The 19,308-nt window shown below is 38.1% G+C and overlaps 1 protein-coding gene across 7 annotated transcripts in view; it reads left to right on the forward strand.

The window, feature by feature from the left end:
* ANKRD28 (ankyrin repeat domain 28) overlaps nt 1-16,666 on the forward strand; it is a 175,847-nt gene extending 159,181 nt beyond the window's left edge. For all 7 annotated transcript variants that reach the window (XM_036030611.1, XM_036030616.1, XM_036030612.1 and 4 more), the window contains 10 exons: nt 1,148-1,235; nt 1,471-1,588; nt 2,450-2,669; nt 7,166-7,253; nt 7,348-7,431; nt 8,079-8,224; nt 8,854-8,936; nt 9,404-9,486; nt 10,334-10,425; nt 14,772-16,666. In XM_036030611.1, the coding sequence (XP_035886504.1) occupies nt 1,148-1,235; nt 1,471-1,588; nt 2,450-2,669; nt 7,166-7,253; nt 7,348-7,431; nt 8,079-8,224; nt 8,854-8,936; nt 9,404-9,486; nt 10,334-10,425; nt 14,772-15,058 (1,289 nt within the window). In that variant the 3' untranslated portion in view covers nt 15,059-16,666. The remainder of the gene's footprint in view (nt 1-1,147; nt 1,236-1,470; nt 1,589-2,449; nt 2,670-7,165; nt 7,254-7,347; nt 7,432-8,078; nt 8,225-8,853; nt 8,937-9,403; nt 9,487-10,333; nt 10,426-14,771) is intronic.
* Nucleotides 16,667-19,308: the final 2,642 nt, after the last annotated feature.

Raw genomic sequence — 19,308 nt, forward strand, 5'->3', positions numbered from 1 at the left:
AGATATGCACACAGGGTTTAAAAACAGAAATTTTAATAATGGGTTAAAACTCTTAATTAATATATGAATATAAACTGCTGTACTATAAGAATAAAGGGTTAAAATGCTATCATTTTCTATTATTCCAAAAAATAAGGAGATTATATATCATCTGCAACTTGAAAAAGTACACCTTACTTGCAGAGTTAATTTAACGCTTTCAGTGGCATATTTTCACTCTTTAATATTTAAACACTGAACAAAGACATTAGCCAACCCCTCAGAAGTAACCAGTGTCTTATACTCTGTATGTCCTAGCCACCAAAAGAAAGAACTACAGGTTACTAGTAAATGCCTGTTTTTTCAGTAAATGCAAGCCTTAGTCCTGTAGATGCCTTTCAGATTTGGAGATCTGCTTGTGAGGGAGCATCTTACTAGTAAGTCATGAAAAGGATGCTGAGACTTTTTTTTTCTGGAAGTGAACTATAGTTCTTTTATAATGACCAACTAAAAGGTGGGTTAAGTGACAGAGTTTAGTCTCACCTAAAGTGTCCAGAGATAGAGTCAGTTCCAGGGTTAGTGTCTGCAGTGGTGTCAGAACCCTTGAGGATTCTCTGTTGTCCCCTTGCCTTTGCACTCCTGTCACAGAGTGGCTGCTGCTTCTCTGCAGGATCACATCTAAAATCAGGGATGAAGGAGGACTGTTCATTATCCAGAATAAAAATATTTCCCAGAAGCCCTCTAGACTTCTTCACATCTCCATGGTCAAAACTGGACCAGTACTCACCTTGAAACCAGTCACTGGCAAAAGAGGAGTTACTGTGATTAAGTTGGTCTCATCATGATTTCATCCCTTGGCTGGAGGCAGTCCACCTTCCCTGACCACATTGCCACCATAAGAAAGCTAAATAAAATGATCATACTCCTAGCAGGGCACATAATGGGGCGTGGGTATGGCCGTGATTTACTATAAGGAATTTATATCTATTCAGTTTAATCAGTGCAAGCAATGGAGACTTTCTTATATCCTATAGACATTTTTTCTTTCTTGTTTATTAAATTCAGTGAAACCATCCCAAAATTATATCTAGAAAGTATGCTCTAAGATGGACATTTTCTAGTTTATTATTACATATAATAAATGAAATTTTTAAATATTACTTTACAGCAACAAATGGTCACTCAGAATGCTTACGACTACTAATAGGAAATGCAGAACCACAGAATGCTGTAGATATTCAAGATGGAAATGGACAGTAAGTTTTAATAACATTTAAATTATTTTTAATATGTTTGTTAATACTTTTTGCCCCTGTTTTAGTAAGCCTGTCACAGTATGTAACTGAGTAACATCAAATACAGTTTTTTAATGAAGCATACTTTAAAATTGCATTACAGAAGGAATATTTAGGAAACAGGTGAATACACTTTGGTTTTCATAGAGTGGAGTCTTAAGTGGTTAACACTGAAGCTCTTCCTGTTGTTGCTCAGGACCCCTCTGATGCTGTCTGTTCTCAACGGGCACACAGACTGTGTTTACTCACTGCTGAACAAAGGAGCCAACGTAGATGCCAAAGATAAATGGGGGAGGACAGCATTGCACCGAGGGGTAAGCAGAAATAATCCCATTTCCTTTCAAAATGTTTCTGTGGCCTCATTTTGCCTAAAACTGAACTAGGCTGTGTTTGTTTGTTTTTAAATTAAATTTGTAGCAGTCTTTACTGTTTCTTTCAGTACCGTAGTTTTAGAATGCTAATTTTAAACAACTACAAAGCATAATTTAATCGAGAGAACAATAATGTTGGGGGAGATTTTACTTTATTTTTTATTAATTTTTAAAAAGATTTTATTTACCTATTTTTAGAGAGAGGGGAAGGGAGGGAGAAAGTGAGGGAGAGAAAAATCTATATGAGAGACATCAATCAGCCACCTCTTGTTTGCGCCCTTTCTGGGGACCAAATCCACACCTGCGACCCAGGCTTGTGCCCCAACCGGAATCAGACTGGTGACCCTTTGCCTAGCAGGCGATGCCTAATCAACCAGGCTACACCAGTCAGGGTATTGGGGTGGCGGGGACTTTGAATGCTAAAACCTTGAATAGATTTAATGTCAATTTTACATTTTTACATTATCACAACTATTTTCTTAAAGATTTTTTCTTGACTTTTTCACTTTAGAAATGTCTTTTTTATTGAATTATAAGTTTCTTCCTTTTTTCATACTACTAGTATTTTGATAAAATTACTGTTTTGTTTTGTTTTTTTTTCAAGTTACTGTTTTAACTTAATCTTTAAACCACATCCAATAAAAACACTGAATTATTAAAAAATGATAAATTCCTCGATTGGTAAAAAGATAGAGGCAATATGGATTTTAAAAATATTGAATTTAAAATATTTTAATTAGCTGTAATTGGCATGTATTACCCAACATAATATATTCAACTACATACAAACAATTTTTCTTTCAGGCAGTTACAGGCCATGAAGAATGTGTAGATGCATTACTTCAACATGGTGCTAAGTGCTTATTTCGGGATAGCAGGGGCCGGACACCTATACACTTGTCTGCTGCCTGTGGACACATTGGTGTTCTTGGAGCCCTTTTGCAGTCAGCAGCATCTGTGGATGCAAATCCAGCCATAGCAGACAATCATGGATATACAGCACTTCACTGGGCTTGCTACAATGGTTAAGTATACAGATACAAACTTACATTAAATGCCTATTTTGTACCAAGCAGGGACAACTATCTATAACATATTCTGAAATTCATAAGAGTGACATATTTATAAGGCAGACTTGAAGTTTAAGGTTCATAGGAAGCCTAGGAATAATGTACTGTGTAGTCGTAGCTTACTCCTTGTTGCTTGTCATGCTAAACCAAGACACTAGTTGTCAGAGATGTTTTGACATAAGCTGTCACTCAGTTTGAAATTTTTCTTAGACCTTTGGTTCAAGTATTTTGCATTTTAAGATACTTTTATGATATTTCCAATTCTTTCATATAGTATGCTTATATTTTGATTATGTTGTTTTACTTTCCTTAGTGGTAGTTTCTTTTTTTAAGATTTTATTTATTTTTAGAGAGAGGGGAAGGGAGGGAGAAAGAGAGGGAGACAAATACCAATGTGTGAGAAATACATCGATCGGTTGCCTTTTGCACACTCCCTACTGGGGACCTGGCCCACATCCCAGGCGTGTGCCCTGACTGGGAATCCAACCAGTGACCTTTCAGGTTGTAGGCCAGCACTCAGTCCAGTGAGCCACACCAGCCAGGGCTTCTTTAACTTTCTAAATGGACTTATTTTAGGAAAAAAAAACTGATGAAGGTAGGAGAAACAATGAAAATGCATCGCATTCTAAACTGAAATCTCTGTATGTTTTCTGTGCACATTACAAGATAAGATTCTATATCAACAGTAACACGTGTGCTCAAAATTTTAAGGAAATAAAATCCTAGGAGATCATAGAAATAGAAACTTAGAAATTTTCCTGGTTAACTTTGCTGCATAGTTAGAGGCTAATAGTCATAGTTAGTCTTTTTACAGGTAGGCTCATTAAAGGTGCTCAGAAAAGTAAAAAGCTTTTTTTTTAAGTTATAGATGTTTAAAATGGAGTTTGGCTTTTACAACTAATTAAAATAATTTAAGTAATGAAGCATGTTGAGAAGTCTTTTTTCCTTTGTAGGGACCATAGATTTCTCAAGCACATTGTGTACAGTGTAAACACCAGTCCCATGAAGTTCGGGCTCAGGGCTGTCGCAGAGAGGTGGCCGGGTGGGGGGTGCGCTGAGTGTCAGCCAGCATTTCGGCGAGGGTTCCTCGTGAGCGCACATCTACAAAACCAGGTCACGGCTCTAGCAGTTTTCCCTCAACAGGCAGAGAAAATACAAATTTTGTCTTTAAATAAATATCCACTTGCTTTAAAAAAATAAGTATAGTATCTGTTCTAAAATTCAGATGACTGCCTTACCAGATGTTGCGGTTTCCGTCTTTCTGTAATGGGTATTTTATTGTTCTTTCACTGGGAGCCATTTTGACAAGTAATTAAATTTGTGATGAAAAGGAGAATTATGGATCTTGCACAGTTCTAGTTTAATTGTTTCCCTAAGTATTTTCTAGGTATAATATTTTAATATTCATATTAATAGTTCTTGTGTGAGAGTTCTCTTTTGCTGTGAGAAAATTTTGCTCTCTTCTGAGGCTTATGCTGCGGTGTCCATTGGCCACCCTCCAGTCTGAGTGTTGGAGGCACCATGAAGAACACCGTTGAACAGTTGAATGGATCGGCAATTCAGAAGTTCAGTTCAGTCCATTTCATTTACCGCTACCTCAGATCCTTGCCTAGAATGGTCTTGAAAACTTTAAAACCTTTGGATTTCAGCTTCTCTTTTTTTTCCCCTTTTCAACTCACTAGGTTGGTATTAAGTGAGTGCAGTGGAGTGGCTAAAGAGAAGTCCTAAGTCAAAGAAGACACTGTATTTTACCATTGAAATTTGATTTGTTTTTATAATGTGTCTTGAAGACATTTTATAACTAAAGAAAACCAAAAACATGTAATGTAGTAGAAGAAAATCCGCAGATGTGAATTTTCTTTATTTAAGGACTCAGTGAGATAAAACTATTTTGAAGCAAACTTTTATTGCTTGAGTATTTTTTTAATGTGTCAGAATTAACCATTGGAAGAACCACACAATAAGGCATTTTCCTCAGAGAGAGAGCATTTAGTTGTAAGTAGACTGCTGCAACTGTCCTTCAGGGAATTGCTATCTAACATTTCTTATCAGGCCTTGATGCAGAACACTGTTTCCTAAAGTGAGTTTGTACTCTAGCACTACTGAATTTAGACTCCCTAATAAGCACATCATGTACAAGAGAGAAGCTTTTGCATGAATGTTTGCCATTTAAATATCAGAACAGATGTGTCTAATTTCCAGACTGTAGCAAAATTACGATGGTTCGGAATTGAGCTGGAAGAAATTAGATGTGTGTTGGCTATATGCAGTAAGAGACTGTACAGACAGTCTAAAATTAATACCATATTTATAGCCAAAAGCCTATTTTATAGTTTGGCATTCTGAGAATAAAATATGTAAGATGGTTTTGCTTTGACTGGTAATTACTGTACAGCTGAAAAGAAAATTGGGAGCACTCCGACAGAACAGAAAACAGTATTTCCCTCAAAGTTGAAATGGAATGATGGCCAAGGTTTAGGAAAGAACTAGTTATACATACTAAACTTTAAAGTTCAGATTTTCGTTTTATGTAATTTCAATCACAGAACTTAAGAGTACTTATATTACCTTGTTTCTTTTAAAAACTTACTAGTTTTTATGAAACTCTTAAGCATCCTCAATATCCCTCTGAAACATGAAGAGACCAATTCTATCACTTTTTCATAAATTAGGACATAAGCGATGAGTTTTTCAGCTTGATATGACCCAATACTCATGTATTTTAAAATAATTATCTACCAAAACAAAAAAGAAATTTAGTGAGAAGAGTGGAAAATTTCTTTAGTGTCTGATTTTAAAAAGTTTGCAATATCACCCCAGTCTTCCCCAGACTACACCTTGGAAGTTGGTATACTAGGAGAATAAGAAACTCTTAAATCAACACTGGACATGGTTAATTTTTAGTAATGAGTTAACATTTGGAGAGAGAGAATTAAATCAGGGTTTCTCAGCATCATTCCTGTTGACATTTTGGGTCAGGAATTCTTTGTCGTGAGAGATTATCATGTGCATTGCAAGATATTTAGCAGTATCCCTGGCTTCTGCCCACCTGGAAGCCAGTGGCATCCCCTACCCCATCCCTGATTGTGATGACAAAAAATACCTCCGGGCGTGGAGGCGCAGAATTGTTCCCGTTGAGAATCGCTGGATTAGAGAAAAGAACTGACAAGATGGAGTGCAATTAAAGGTTTCCTAAAACTTTCTTTTCCTGGTAAAAACGATTTTAGGATAAAGATAAATTGAGCTATTGTTCGAAAATGTTAGAGTAATTTAAAAAGAAAAGAAATCTAGACTTACTGTGTTAGCCAGATATTAAGCCATGGAAATAAAGAGGCTATGTAAGAATCTAATTTATTCCTAAATCACATACCAGATGACTAATGAAATAAAAGAAGCAACATTTCATTTGCAGTAATTAGTACAGCAGTTAGAATATTTTTATTAAAACCCTGGCTTTGAAAATGAGGTTAAGAAAATCTAAGGTTTGGGTTTTTCCCTGTTTTCAAAGTTGCTATTAACATCTGGGCCTAATATCTGTCAGGAAGCCATATATCTGTCCTTTAACTCAACATCATTTCTAGGAAACTGTTGCACAATAAAACTTGGGTGGTTTTTTTTTTAAAAGGTACTGGAATGTTTTGATAACGTCACACAGAGAACTGTGACATTATCACTGTAGTAAAGGAGCCAGCACCTCAAAAACCATAATTAGAGATTAAATCATTTTATGATACACTTAGATACTGTGAAGTTCTTCTAAACATTTAAGAATAGGGTTTTTATATATGCTACTATAAAAGGATATTTACAGCTAATAAAAATACTAAGTAAAAACAAGTTGCAGAACTGAACATCCCATTTGTGTAAAAATAAAAAATGAAATATGTGTTTGTGTGCATGCGGTTATATATATGCCTAGAAATTTTCCAGAACTGTTAAGGTACTAGTAGTTACAGTCTAGGGAGGAACTGGAAAAATGGGGGTGGGGACAGGGACATTTACTTCTGAACACTTCTGTAGTATTTGGTATTTTACCATTAGATCATTACTATAATCAGAAAATATTTAAATTTTGAAGTTAATCATGCTGTATAAATATATATTGTGAAAGTTATACTATACAAATTTGACTTTTAAAAATAATGATCAAATAACTAACTGGCTACCATGTAAAAGAATAATGAGACTAATTTTTTCCTCCCACAAAATAAATACTTACTGTGTCACTAATAAACTCCAGTAAAATTATCACAAGAGGTTATTGTACTCAAGGTTTTGAGGTTGTACTTTGGATTCCAAAGCCCCTAAAAGTGTGATGTTTAACAGGTTCAGTGGATTGGTTATTTTTAATTCAGTAAAGTGTCTTACTTGTATAAGGATATGTAGCTATGTGCGGACAATTCAGCATTTTGGGGAGATTTTAATACCTGATTCTTGTTGACTTATTTAGGTCACGAGACATGTGTAGAACTTCTTTTAGAGCAGGAAGTTTTTCAGAAAATGGAAGGAAATGCTTTCAGTCCATTGCATTGTGCTGTGTAAGTAAAGGCAGAGTGAATCAAATTTGATCTGACTCTTTAAGAAATGCACCATTGCTGTGAGAGTGATCGATCACCTTACTACCTCACACAGGATAAATGACAACGAAGGTGCCGCTGAGATGTTAATTGATACATTAGGTGCCAGCATTGTGAACTCCACAGACTCGAAAGGAAGGTAGGGGTTCGGCTGGGTAGAAAATTATTTTACTCTCCATAGGGAAAAAATTTTAGCTACTAGACAATGTGGAAGAATTTATAGATTACCCATTATTAATTAAAAGTTGATTTTTATATTTGTGAGTATAAAGCACTATGAAATCTTAATTATGTTCTCATTATAAAATAAGACATTTCTGTTATTTTTAGCCAGTTTTTCCTCTTTAAAACTTGTAAAATAGAAAGATTTCCCTTTTTTTAAAGAGGTATGTTTGTTACCAAACAACTCTTGTTAATAAAGTATTGTTGATAAGGTATTGTTAACATTTTTCTGTAAAGAAATAAAAGCTGGAAGAAAGTCCAACAGTTTTAATAGATGGCAGTATTTGGGTCCGGGTTTATTTATTTCAAAAGTTCCTTTAATGATATAACATTGTTTAGTAGTTTTATAAGTTATCCTTAATTATATTAGTTTAATTAAGGGTATTTTAAATTATCAGAAAAACAAATTTTAGTAAATTCCATTCTGTGTATATCTGGGCAGTGCTTTTATAGCCTGATCTGTAAACCCCTGAAAATTACTTGTCATAAGTTAAGGAATAATTTTGTTTAGAGTATATACAACATAGAGCTTCAGTCAAGTCTTTTCCTTTCTCTGCATTGCAGAACACCTCTCCATGCAGCCGCCTTCACAGATCACGTAGAGTGTTTACAGTTGCTGCTCAGCCATAATGCTCAAGTCAACTCTGTGGACTCTTCTGGGAAAACACCTCTCATGATGGCTGCGGAAAATGGACAAACGAACACAGTTGGTAAAGAAACTGGTTAAGGCTTTTATTATTCCAAGTCTGTATATTGCTTATGTAGAACTTAGATCTCAAGCCCGCTGACTCTAGTTCACCAACTTTTCCACTGCTGTTCCCACCACTCCTGAAATTTAACACCTTTTACGTGCTTAACACCCACATTTTTATTTAGGGCCACAATGTTTTCGTTTGCCCTTACTGATGGAGTAGTCTGCTTCAGCGAGGCAGTGTAAGGTAGCAGCTCAGAACGCTGGCGCTGGGCTCAGATGACTGAATTCGAGTCCTACATCTGCCAGCTGAGTAGCCTTATGCCTTGGCGTTTTATAAAGTGAGAAAAATAACAGTACCCACTTGGTAGTGTTGTTGTGAGAATTAAAAAAGTATTATTATTCCAGAGCACTTAAAACAGTTTTTGAAATTTAGCATTCACAATAGAAATGTTAGTTTCTGTTGTTTGTGTCTTTCTTTGACTTACACAGCAATAAGACTGAACATATATATGTATGTTTTATATTACAGTATTTTTCTTGCACTTAAGTGTTTGGTAGAGGTATATTTTTGCTTTGTATCTTTATTTTCTCTACACTGAATTAGTAGTAAATAACCATAAAAACTGATGCAATTTTTCCACCCAGAGATGCTGGTTAGCAGTGCTAGTGCAGATCTGACTTTACAAGACAACAGTAAAAACACCGCCCTCCATTTGGCTTGCAGCAAGGTATGTACGCATTGTAAGGATATGTTTTCATTGTTAATGTCAGCAGTGGCACTTAAAGTTTTTCCACCTCACTAAGCTGGACAGAGATAGGAACAAACCTCTCTAATGATCCCTCACAACAGATTTCTTTTAAAAAAGTACTGACAGCTTAGGCACCATGGTGTATAAAAGTCTCCAATAAGCCAAGTAAGTTTTAGAGCATCAGCCTAAACATGATTATGGTCTTTTGCGTAATTATTCTTTCTTCATTTCTCTGATTTTAAATATTCTTGTCCTCTCTCCCCAATCCCATTCCATACTTAGACAAGTATGTAAGGCCAAGAATATTCATGGTGTGTGTGTGGGTGTGGGTGTGTGTGTGTGTGGTGATAGACATATTATGTGCACTAGGGTTGGAGTATATTGAGTGTATAAATTTATCTTTAATGGTGCCCAGATTTTTTAAGAGTTATTTTCCATAACTTTAGGGTCATGAAACTAGTGCCTTGTTAATACTGGAAAAGATAACAGATAGAAACCTCATCAATGCAACCAATGCAGCCTTGCAAACGTAAGTACTCTGTCCAGTATAAACCTGGTGACCTGTGGTTATTAAAATGATCAGAGGGTGTTTCCCTATCATGGGACCATTGGAATCAGTCTCAATCACATTGTTCATAATCGACAAAACTCATTTCTATAATCATAACAAAAGGCATATTACTGAAAAAGCTTTTGAACTTGAAACTTTAATACTGAAAATAATGTGGTTTTCTCATTCAGTTTTATGGAGGAAAGTAATATTGTTCAGTGTGTTTTATGGAAGCACAAGAATAATGCATTCTTTTGACACTAGCAGTAAATGAGGTAAAAAGTTTTTTGTGTGTCTGTAAGCTAAAGAGATTTCAGAAAGAATCAAGCTCTTAATGTGAGCAGCCAGGCTGTAGGTGACCATTAGATCTTAAATTGACATCTCCCGTTGTCCTCTCCCAGTTTCCACTTGCTGTGACGCTCTTCCCGTTCATGTATTGACCAGATCCCTTGAGGATCGAAAAATTAGTCATGGAATCTATAAACTGTTTTCAAGGCCTGTTGGAATTGTGCTGTTGCAATTTGCAGTTTTTATTGTATGTTCCCTTCTACCTCTTTGCCAACCTCATTTCTTCAAACAATAATTTAGAATGCTGTTTAGTTGGTAAAATCGTTTTAAATCTTAGTCTTAGAAGGAAACTAACAAAAAGGTTTAATAAAGACAACATCTTGGTGATGTGGCCTGATGCTAAGCTTACGCACAGTGACAAGTGACAGTGCCCTGCATGTGGGTTCTGCTGTCCCTTGTGCCCATCATTATTGCTGTTGGGACTAGGCACGCACGCACGGGCACACACATATGTACATGTACTATTTCCCCCCCCCAGACCTCTGCATGTTGCTGCCCGGAATGGGCTCACAATGGTGGTTCAAGAACTTCTGGGAAAAGGAGCAAGTGTGCTTGCAGTTGATGAAAACGGTAAGTAGGTTCTGTATCTTCTTTACTTAACTGTGTCTCACTAGGAGCTTTTATCTTTTGATGGTCCATATTTGAAGCAAAGTAAACTTGGGTATTGTTTATTGGTCAAAGAGGAGAGCTGAAATTAACATTGAATGGCAAGGGAAACAAGGGCAAGAGAAACAAGAGAGGTTCATTTAAGAGATTAACTGAATTTCACATTATCTGTTAAACCAGAATTAGTGCTCATTGACTTTGGTTTGTTATAACTGCCAGGTTCTTACCTAAAGCTGATATTCCCACTCGTGCGCTAGATTGTGTCCCCTTCTGCCTACCTGAGATGATCACTGTAGCAGTTCTTCCCTTTTGTGTCCTATAATAAACACTTTTTGTGGGAATCTTCCTAGGTTATTCTCATCAGTATACAAACATTATTTTTCTGACCCTAAAAAAGTCTCATTAATCCCACTACTCCTACCAGCTACTGCCATATTTGTCTGTTCCTCTTTGCAGCAAAATTACTTAAGAGTTGACTCTCCTTCCCTTCCCAGTTCTTCTCTCATGTCATAACCCCCTAAGTCCCCTGCAGTCAGACTTCGCCGCAGCACGCAGCAGAACTGTTATCTCCGTGCTCACCGCTGACCTCTGCAGTGCTGGGGGTCGGTTCTTAGTTCTCGTTTTACTGGATGTGTCAGAACTTAGCACAAATGATTTCTTTTTTTTTTTTTTTTTTGAAAATAGGAATGAGGGTTTTAACATGAAATTTAAGTATATACATGAATGAGGGAGTAATTGGGGATGTGAAGGTTGCAATCTTCCATAGCAGTCTAATATTTCCCCCAAATAATCTTCATATTTTCTTATATGTTACTCACTGCTGCTTGGATAAATTGGTGCAGATCACTGTGGGGCAGGAAAAGAGGGAGAGTCATAGTAAGTATCTGTGACTGAGGTGAACCCAGTCTGCATTCACAGGTACCTGGTTCCTTGAGTTGATAACCAGGTGAGGGTGTGCAACTTGCTATTTGGACGGTCACATTAATTAACCAGGATTTCCTGGAACTGAAAACTTTTTTTATCCATTTTCTTTTATTAAGATATAACTCACATGTAACATGATATTAGTTTCAGGTATATTCTTTCTCTTTGGTAAACTTTCTTCACTTGGCTTTCAGGCCTCAAGACTTCCTTGGTTTTCCTCCTGTGTTGCTAATTATTCTCAATCTATTTCCTTCTGCTTTCCTATCTACATTCACTCCTTAGGGTCTCTCATCTAGGCCCTTGGTTCTAAATACTACCTGCACTGAGAAGTCCTAACTTTGTATCTCCAGCCGTTCTCATGATCTCCATATTCACAGATCAGCAGTATAACTGACAGTACCATGTGGCTCTCTGCTAAATAACTCAAACCTCATATGACCAGAACTGAACTGCTAATCCTTTCTAACCACCCCCTGCCACGCCTGTTGTCCCCACAGCCATCCCAATCCCAGGTGATGACAATTCCCACCCTTGTAGTTGCTCAGGGCTCAAACCCACAGTCACCATTAACTTCTGTGTCTTACACCCAGTGTATAATAATCATCCATCAACGTACACCATTGATCCACCTCCAAAATTTGTCCAAAATACGCTCACTCTTTTCTCCTCCATTCCTACTACCCTGGCCTGGATCCTTTTTTAAAAGCTGTGAAAAGATATCCGTCCTTTGAATCTCAGTTCCTTTTTAATCCTTATAATGGTCTACAAAGTCCTGCACAGTTGGTTTGCCACCCTGTACCTCTTTGATCTCACCTCCTACTCTGCTCTCTGCTCTGCCACACCGGCCCCTTCACACCATGGGTGGACATGCATCGTGATCTTTGTTCTGGCTGCTCCCTCTGCCCGGAACACTCTGTCCCTAAGAGTCTGTGACTAAATCCCTCACCTGTTTCCAGTCTTAGCTCAAATGTCATCTTCTCAATGAAGCTTATCCTAACTACCCTATTTATACTACAGCCTGCTGCATGCGCCTACCACCCCATTCTTGGTCCTTGTTAACCTGCTCTACTCTTTCCTTTTTCTTTTTCCATAGAGCTTATCTTCTAACACAGTGATTTTTCACCCAGTGTGCTGCAAGAATTTTTAAAACATAGTGCAGACCCTGACTACTTAGTCAGGGCCATTGACCACTTTTCCCTTAGATTGTCATATTAAAAAATAGCAACAGTCAACACAGCAATAGCCATCTGGTGTGAATGAATCAAAATTATACCTTTTTTTTTGTCAGATCAAAAAATATAACACTGTCTTTTTTGGTGTGCCATAGAATTTAGTAATTCGTGTATGTGTGCCATGGAAGAAAAAGGAAAAAGGCTGAAAATCACTACTGTAACCTGTTTGTGTACAGTTTACTTTTTCTGTGTCAATAGTGCATCTCCCCCGTCAGAGTGACTATAAACTCCACGAGAGCTGGGAATCTTTGTCAGAGGTGTTCACTGATGTGTTCTGAGCACTCAGAGGACCCACCCCAGGGGACACAGCGGGGACTCGGGATACTTGTGGGATGTGTGTGTGTGCCCAGCACAGTGCCAAGCTCTAGAAACGCAATGTCAAATGAGGCAGGCTGCTTCCTGGGACGGAGACAAGTGTCAGCAGCATCACAGTGCACTCTGAGTCTCGCAGGTGGCGTCCGTGTGGGACGCTGTCTGAGCACGGAGGGAGCGCTCAGACCCTTCTTTGTAGGATTAGGGAAGGCATCCCAAGATAGTGACACCTAAGCCAAAATCCAAAGGACAAGGGAAAAGTGGGGAGAGAATTTTCTAAGGAGAGAGAGTAGCATACTTAGAGATAAGGCACAGACCATTGTAAATACCAAGTTATACCAAGTTTCTTTAATCAGGTGGCATTAGAAAGATAGCAGTAACACTGAGGAGAGCAAGATGAGACTAAAAAAACAGGTTACCAGTTCTAGGGGAAGGAAGCCTGTAGCCAGAATTAAGGTAGAGGTTAGAGATGAAAACAGGTCAATGTTTCTAAAGGTCTTACGATGGGGCTCACTGGGATTGGTGAGAAAAGAAGTCTCACGCAGCCCAGCTTGGAGAGCTGTGTGGACGCAGATGCCATTGTCTAGGAAGGCAATGTAGGAGGAAGAGCTAGGTTCGTTTACGGACTTGAGAAAAATTTCAGTGGAAACCCCCAAGTCACTAATTAGATATCTGGAGCTCAAAAGTAAGAGCTAGGTTGGACATAGATATTTGGGACTCATTAGTATATGTAGTCAGGAGATCTGTAGACGTGGTTAATATCATCCACTAAGATAAGTTCAGACTCGCTTCTCTTTAAAAGAAACTCATTATCGCCCTGGCTGGCGTGGCTCAGTGGATTGAGCGTGGGCTGGGAACCAGGCATCACGGGTTCAATTCCTAGTCAGGGCACATGCATGGGTTGCAGGCTGTGGCCCCCAGCAACCGCACATTGATGTCTCTGTCTCTCTCTCTCTCTCTCTCTCTCTCCCCCCCCCCCTTCCCTCTCTAAAAATAAATAAATAAAATCTTAAAAAAAAAAAGACAGAAACTCATTACCAGCAAACTACATTTCTGGAAATACAGCAACTGTGTAGATTAAAATGAGCCTAAAATTAAAATGCTAGTCACCTATATAGGATATTTGACCACATTGTGAGGCTCTGAATCAACAACTGATAATGAAAGTTTTTATTGATCACTTTTAAGATTTTGTATACTAAATAATAGGGAAAACCGTGTCTAGGTGTGTGACAACAAATGAAGCCATAGACTCAAACTTGAAGACATTTGCTGCGGAAGTTCCATATGGGGTCACACAGTGTGCTCACCAGCTTCACCCCCGCTCCATCCTCAGAACTGGGTCTCGTACCAACCTTAGTACCAAATGTCTCCTTACTCAGTTACATTGATAACTTTGTGGTGCCTTAGGGCTAACTTTCTTCTACCAAAGAAAGGAATAATTACAAAGGAAACATTTGTTTTGACTTAGGAGTTTTAAAAATTCACCTGTTTAGTTGACCTGTTTTTTCTGCAGTGGACTGTGACCCTCAAAGAAAACTTGAAAACGACAGTGTCAGTTCATTCAGCACATCTCTTTTGAGCACCTGCTCGGAGCCTCATTCATGAATCTGCCTCATTTAGATTTCCCAGCATATCAGTACTTAACTCTTACAAAAGTAGATTTTGACTTTTCTCTTTTTCTACTTATTAGGATTTTCTGAATCATTTTAATTAACCAATTTATTATAAGGCAAGTAATTGAAAATATATGTAAAGATGAAAGTCTTTAGGCTTATTTCCTTACCTGAGTGAAATGAGTCTCAGGATGTTTAATTTTTTAACTTTATCTTTTAATTCCAGGTTATACCCCAGCTTTGGCCTGTGCTCCCAATAAGGATGTGGCTGACTGCCTAGCTCTCATTTTGGCCACCATGATGCCTGTCTCATCAAGTAGCCCTTTATCATCCCTGACATTCAATGCCATTAATCGTTACACTAACACCTCAAAAACGGTCAGCTTTGAAGCCTTGCCCATCATGCGGAATGAACCTAGCTCCTATTGCAGTTTCAACAACATTGGCGGGGAACAGGAGTACTTGTACACCGATGTGGATGACCTCAATGACTCCGATTCAGAGACCTACTGAGAGCCGAGCTGGAGGTCTTGAGGGAAGAGTTCTGACACTGATGCTTCAGACTGTGCTTTTTCAGGGAAAAGGCGCTTTTTTATTCACGTACAAATTCAACCTAAGAGGAAAGATCGCAGAGTGAGCGGATATAAGAAATGTGGTGACATTAGGAAGAAGAATTTTAAAGGCAAGTTTTGCAAAAGGAACTTCTAAAGTCTTAAAATAGACTTGACCAGAGGAAAACACTTTGCTGTTAGATTGCTTTGTGGAATTGTTTAATTTGGTTTTGCAGTGCCAGGAGTAATTCGGGACACTGTGCACCATGATCTGCTTACACGAGCAACACTATTATAAAAGAAGAGATGAGGACACTAGACTTAAATGTTATCAATAGAACTACAACTAAACGTAAGGGCAATACAGTGTGTGGTACAGTAGGCATTGTGTGCACAGCAAGCTGCCAAAGGACCAAATAATCTGAAGGTGTTTCAATGGGATGCCGTTTTGTGGGAACTGGAGTAGGTGAAATGAGACCTTATTATCTAAACCAAACTTTAATATTTCTGAAAATGAAGCTGAGATTTGGTTTTAAATGTTGATTTTTTTTAAAGAACACATCTGAAAGCCTTCAAATCCTGTATAAACATGAGAGAAAGCAGATGTATTTTTACATTTTTTCTTTTACATAAAAATTTTAAAATCCAAGTTTTATAATGTTAGAATTGAAAGCCAGCTGACTGAGTATAATCAGGGTGGAAATACTTAAGATGCAGACATGAGATAGGTTGGGGTCAGGCTGTTGCTCAGTTTTGAAAGTTTAGGTTTTAAATCGAACTATTTTTGTTTGAAAATGTAAAGAATTTCCTAGAAGAACATTGCAGAAAATAAAAAATCAGATTATTTTCGCCCCGTTGCAGTTAAGTGGTCCTGGGGAAGTTCTCGGTCAACCTCACTGCGGTGGGTGGTGCCCCTTCACCACCCAGCACTTCTGTGCCCCCGCCACGGATCGGGGGCTTCCTGTTGTTAGTGTTTTGTGAAGACTCAAACCCCGTTGCTGACAAATTAACGTGACCAGATCTCTTGGAGATTATTTGCATATTGGGCAAGATCTAAAATACTAAAATCTTTAGGTCCTATTCAGAGTTGGGGGAAAGAAGCAATTGCCTGCCAAACTGGAAAAGACTACCTTTTAAGATAACAGAGAGAGAGAGGGAGAAGGCTGACATTTAGGCTTTTAAATAACAATGTACATGGTTCTGCTTTTCCTGTAACTGTCACTTTCCCAGTGAGAATGATTTCACACACGTAGGGGGTCTTACAGGTCTGGGTAAAGTTCCATAGATTTTCACAAAATGAAACCCAATTTTATTTTATCCTTTTTGTATTGTAAAACTGGAAACTTTATGACATTGTAAATTATCAGCTGGTTTTTCTGAATATAAAGTGTGAAAACACAGAACAGTATTTTGATCTATTTGATAATTTTGTGGGTTTTTTGAAGAATTAATGAGCATGTACATAGAAATAGTGACTGCTTGAATACTGTATTTACTTGCACTCTTTCAGTACATCAAGATTCCTGTATATTTTAGAGTATAATAAAATACAGATGTGAGTTGTATTTAACGAATAATGTATTTGTATCTGTGCATATTCCCTAAAAATCTATAAAGTTTCTAGGGCATTGACTACTAGATTTTAAGCATTTTTTCTAAAATATTTACAGAAATTATAAATGTAATCCTCCATCTTTCCTTTATAATGTAAAAAAGTCATGAAAGATCCTTCCTAATTATTAGTGGTAGGAAGGCGAATATGCATTTTAAAGACAGCAGATTACATTTTCTACTGTACCTTTTGAAAAAAGAAAAAACTCAAGAGGATTCTAAAAGTATACATATGTGTGCTTTCTCTTTCCTTTTAGGAATTCTCTTCTGAATTCCCTGAGGGAATTTTCTAGAATCTCAGAATTGAAAGAGACCTGAGGTTCATCCAGTCTAACCTCTTAACAAATGCAGGAGTCCCTTCTACAAGGGTGATCTTTCCACCTTGAACACTTCCAGTGACTCTACCTCACCAAGCAGTCCATGCAGTTGTTGAGCAGCTCTAACTGTTAGAAAGGTCTTCCTTAGATGGAGTGAAGCCTCCCTCCTGGCGACTTCTGTCCTCGGGCCGGGTCTGTCCTCCAAGAGAACACTGAGAACGTTGAAAGGCCGAATCTCGTGCTCTCTGCCGTGTCTTCTCTTTTACAGGCTGTTTGACTCATCTGCGCTGATTTCCAGAAGGACTCATTAGACGCTCTGTTAGATTTTCCGCATCTATTGAAATCCAAGGTGTAGCTATAAAGTAACAAGCTGTTTTTAATTTATCCTCACACATATCAGAGCTGAGGTCTTGCATCACTTTGTGTAAGTGATGCAATTACTGAAAATATTTGTGAGGTGGTTCTTCGGATTGTTTGCCCACTCAGAAAATTACCTATGCCGTTGCTCTGGGATTGCATTTTGCAATAGTCTGTGTCCTGGCTTGACCAGCCACTTCCTTTGGTCTGTGCCTGCTGAGGGGAACCCGAACCCCAGTAGGGATTGGACAGCGTTGGTATTGTTGGGGTCAGTCCTTAGACTGCTTGGATGAATGAACACAGCACCACAGTAAGTTCCTTTATAGTTACACCTTCTATGTCAAAAAGCATTTGTGTCCTGCTCTGTAGTGGTTTTTAATCCTCAACAGACCAGAAAAGCCTATTTGCTTTTTTAACTTCTGCATGAAAGATGACATCTGAAATATCTGATGTGTATTTTCGTAAAACCAGCTTCTGCTCTAGAACTACTTTGGGGGAAGTGGTGGTTAAATAGCAAATGGCCTCCTTTAACAAGACATTCAGATCAAACAGTGCCATTTAGTTCAGGAGATCTCTAAGTGTAGCTGTCAATTTGGGGTTTAATTTGGCTTATATTGGAAACTTTTAAATAAAAGTTTTTTAATTCAATAAATCAAGTGTCTTTTTTACATGCAAACTTCTTTATCTTTTAATGTCTAATTAGTGTTCTAACTAATTCTTTAAAAACTTGAAGTTTCAATAAAGCTGTTTTGGAATTTAGATGAACCTATCTAAATGGGTTTTTCATATGTGTATATGTGTGTATATATATATATCTCCATTGAACATATATTTATTGCTTGCCTGCCATATGCTTGAGAGTGGGAATGGGCAGAAAGCGAGCCTAGAAATTGTGGTCCTGCCTTTTAGGAGCTCACACACTATGGAAAGTATAATGAAGTAATTTCTCCTTCCATATACCTGGAAGGAGAAAGTATGACTGAAGTAAAGATGAACTGCTAGGGAATTTCAGAGAACAACCAGATCCCTTTGGGAAGGAAGATCCGAACAGGCTTCATAGGAGAGGTGACATTTAGGCTTTGGCAAACATTGAAGCCTTTGGCAAACATTCCTTGAGTACATACTCTGCAGTAAGCACTTTTTTAAAAATACTGGAGCTATACCATGAATATGATAAAGCTTATAAAATCCCTGCCTTCAGGAACCTCATATTTTAGGGAGACAAGAAAAATTAGCTACCTGAGATTTAATGTAGCAGGGATGGGGACGTGGTTCAGGGTAAAAGAACACCTTGCCCATTTATGCACTAGGTGATTGCAGAAAATATTCGATAACAAGACACCATATAATTTTGCTGAAAAAGTGGGAGAATGTTGAAGTAACCATTAAAAGCAAGAAAGGATAGAGAGAGGTGTTGTGCTAATCCACAAAAACAAATCTGAGAGTTCTGTCGAGGTTAAGCCAAAAAAAAGCATTTATGCTTTTGTTTGTTATTTGTTGTTTTGTTGGATAAGTGAACCCAAGATAATCATTTGTCGTGAAGACAGAGGACCTGGGTTGATTGAATGTGTCTCTTGGACTCCTGCTGGCTCAGCCGTCCCCAGTCCATAGCATGTAACTTGCTTTACCTTCAGCCAAAATGGAAGATGGCACAATGCCTGGGGGTGGACAGGTGAGCACTAAGCTCTGAAGCTTGGTCTTTATGCTCATGTAATAGTCGGCCACCTCCCAGAGTGGGAAGTTGGTTCGTTGCCGGTGCCCAAAGTAACAGCAGGTGCTGCTGAGGAATGTTGCCTCAGACCTCGTAGAAACTGCATTTTTTTACATTGACCATAAATCTGTCACTTGATGTCCTACCCATGTAACCTGGTTTGGGCCCCCATGTCTGCCACTAAGGTGGCAGGACCCAGCAAGCCTGAGAGAAAAA

The sequence above is a fragment of the Phyllostomus discolor genome, chromosome 7, assembly GCF_004126475.2.
Source record: "Phyllostomus discolor isolate MPI-MPIP mPhyDis1 chromosome 7, mPhyDis1.pri.v3, whole genome shotgun sequence".
Lineage (NCBI taxonomy): Eukaryota > Metazoa > Chordata > Mammalia > Chiroptera > Phyllostomidae > Phyllostomus > Phyllostomus discolor.